This window comes from Mustelus asterias, chromosome 1, assembly GCF_964213995.1.
Source record: "Mustelus asterias chromosome 1, sMusAst1.hap1.1, whole genome shotgun sequence".
Taxonomy (NCBI): domain Eukaryota; kingdom Metazoa; phylum Chordata; class Chondrichthyes; order Carcharhiniformes; family Triakidae; genus Mustelus; species Mustelus asterias.
Window position 1 is genome coordinate 3388502 of NC_135801.1, and position 1518 is coordinate 3390019.

The following is a 1518-nucleotide window of genomic DNA, read 5'->3' on the forward strand; positions in this document are numbered from 1 at the left end:
ATAACACAAGTTCTGGGACTCTGATATTTGGAACCCCCTGTAAGACCTTGAAGGACAGGAGTTATTTTCCGTGAAAGCAAAGTTGCGTCCAGTCCAAATTACAGAAAGAAAAGCCACCCTGTGAATGTACCTGTTTTAACATGTCAACACCTTATAATAACAGACTGACTCGGGTACCAGCCTGTCACGGGGTATCTTATCTGTGGGATTCTTGGCCAGCTTTGCTGACTGAGCTTTGCGGCTTTCCAGCCGGCAGTCTGGCAGGATTCGAGAGTTGGAATAAAACTCACTCAGTGAGGAGGCATGGGCTGGTGTTACATTGCCAGTTACCTAGCAACATACAGGAGGGGGGAATCTCTGTAACATTACACTGCCAGCTATGGGAATGTGCAGTGGGGGAAGGAGCTGCTTATTTCTTTATTTATATCGAAGGGAGCTAGCATTTTGCAACAGTCCATTCTCGTTCCCAAATCAAGTGATTGACGCATGCGTCCAGCCAGTTTGGTTACAGAGTTTCTAATGGTGGAGAGAGAGAGGGAGATGGAAGAAGTGTCTGAGTTCAGGAACTGGAGTGAGATTATCAGCTGAGATCCCCTGTGAAGGAGAAAGGGCAGGGACAGGGACAGGGTTGTCCCTGTGCTGTGGGTTCAGTGTGTGCAGCAGGTGTATCGCTGCTCACACACACACAGAGTTGCAGCTGATCAGAGCAGCGGCTGGGATACAATGTGGAACTGCGGACTGACTGTGCTATTGGCCACAGGTGAGTGAGGCTGGGGGAGACACGGGGGTGAGAGGGGTAGCATTGAGGGGGGGGGGGAGAGGGGGGGGGGAGAGGGGTAGCATTGAGGGGGGGGGGGAGAGGGGTAGCATTGAGGGGGGGGGGAGAGGGGTAGCATTGAGGGGGGGGGGGGAGAGGGGTAGCATTGAGGGGGGGGGGAGAGGGGTAGCATTGAGGGGGGGGGGGAGAGGGGTAGCATTGAGGGGGGGGGGGAGAGGGGTAGCATTGAGGGGGGGGAGAGGGGTAGCATTGAGGGGGGGGAGAGGGGTAGCATTGAGGGGGGGAGAGGGGTAGCATTGAGGAGGGGGGAGAGGGGTAGCATTGAGGAGGGGGGGAGAGGGGTAGCATTGAGGAGGGGGGAGAGGGGTAGCATTGAGGGGGAGTAGCATTGGGGAGAGGGGGTAGCATTGGGGGGGGAGAGGGGTAGCATTGGGGGGGGAGAGGGGTAGCATTGAGGAGGGGGGAGAGGGGTAGCATTGAGGGGGGGAGAGGGGTAGCATTGAGGGGGGGAGAGGGCTAGCATTGGGGGGGGGAGAGGGGTAGCATTGGGGGGGGGAGAGGGGTAGCATTGGGGGGGGAGAGGGGTAGCATTGGGGGGGGGGGAGAGGGGTAGCATTGGGGGGGGAGAGGGGTAGCATTGGGGGGGGGGGAGAGGGGTAGCATTGGGGGGGGGAGAGGGGTAGCATTGGGGGGGGGAGAGGGGTAGCATTGGGGGGGGGAGAGGGGTAGCATTGGGGGGG

General features: G+C 58.6%; 1 protein-coding gene across 3 annotated transcripts in view; it reads left to right on the forward strand.

Moving 5' to 3' along the window:
• Positions 1-407: 407 nt before the first annotated feature.
• Positions 408-1518, forward strand: part of LOC144486605 (probetacellulin-like) — a 50921-nt gene continuing 49810 nt past the window's right edge. For all 3 annotated transcript variants that reach the window (XR_013496330.1, XR_013496333.1, XM_078204679.1), the window contains exon 1: positions 408-760. Coding sequence is in view for 1 of the 3 variants with exons in the window: in XM_078204679.1 (XP_078060805.1) it covers positions 724-760 (37 nt within the window). In the remaining 2 variants the exon portion in view is untranslated. The remainder of the gene's footprint in view (positions 761-1518) is intronic.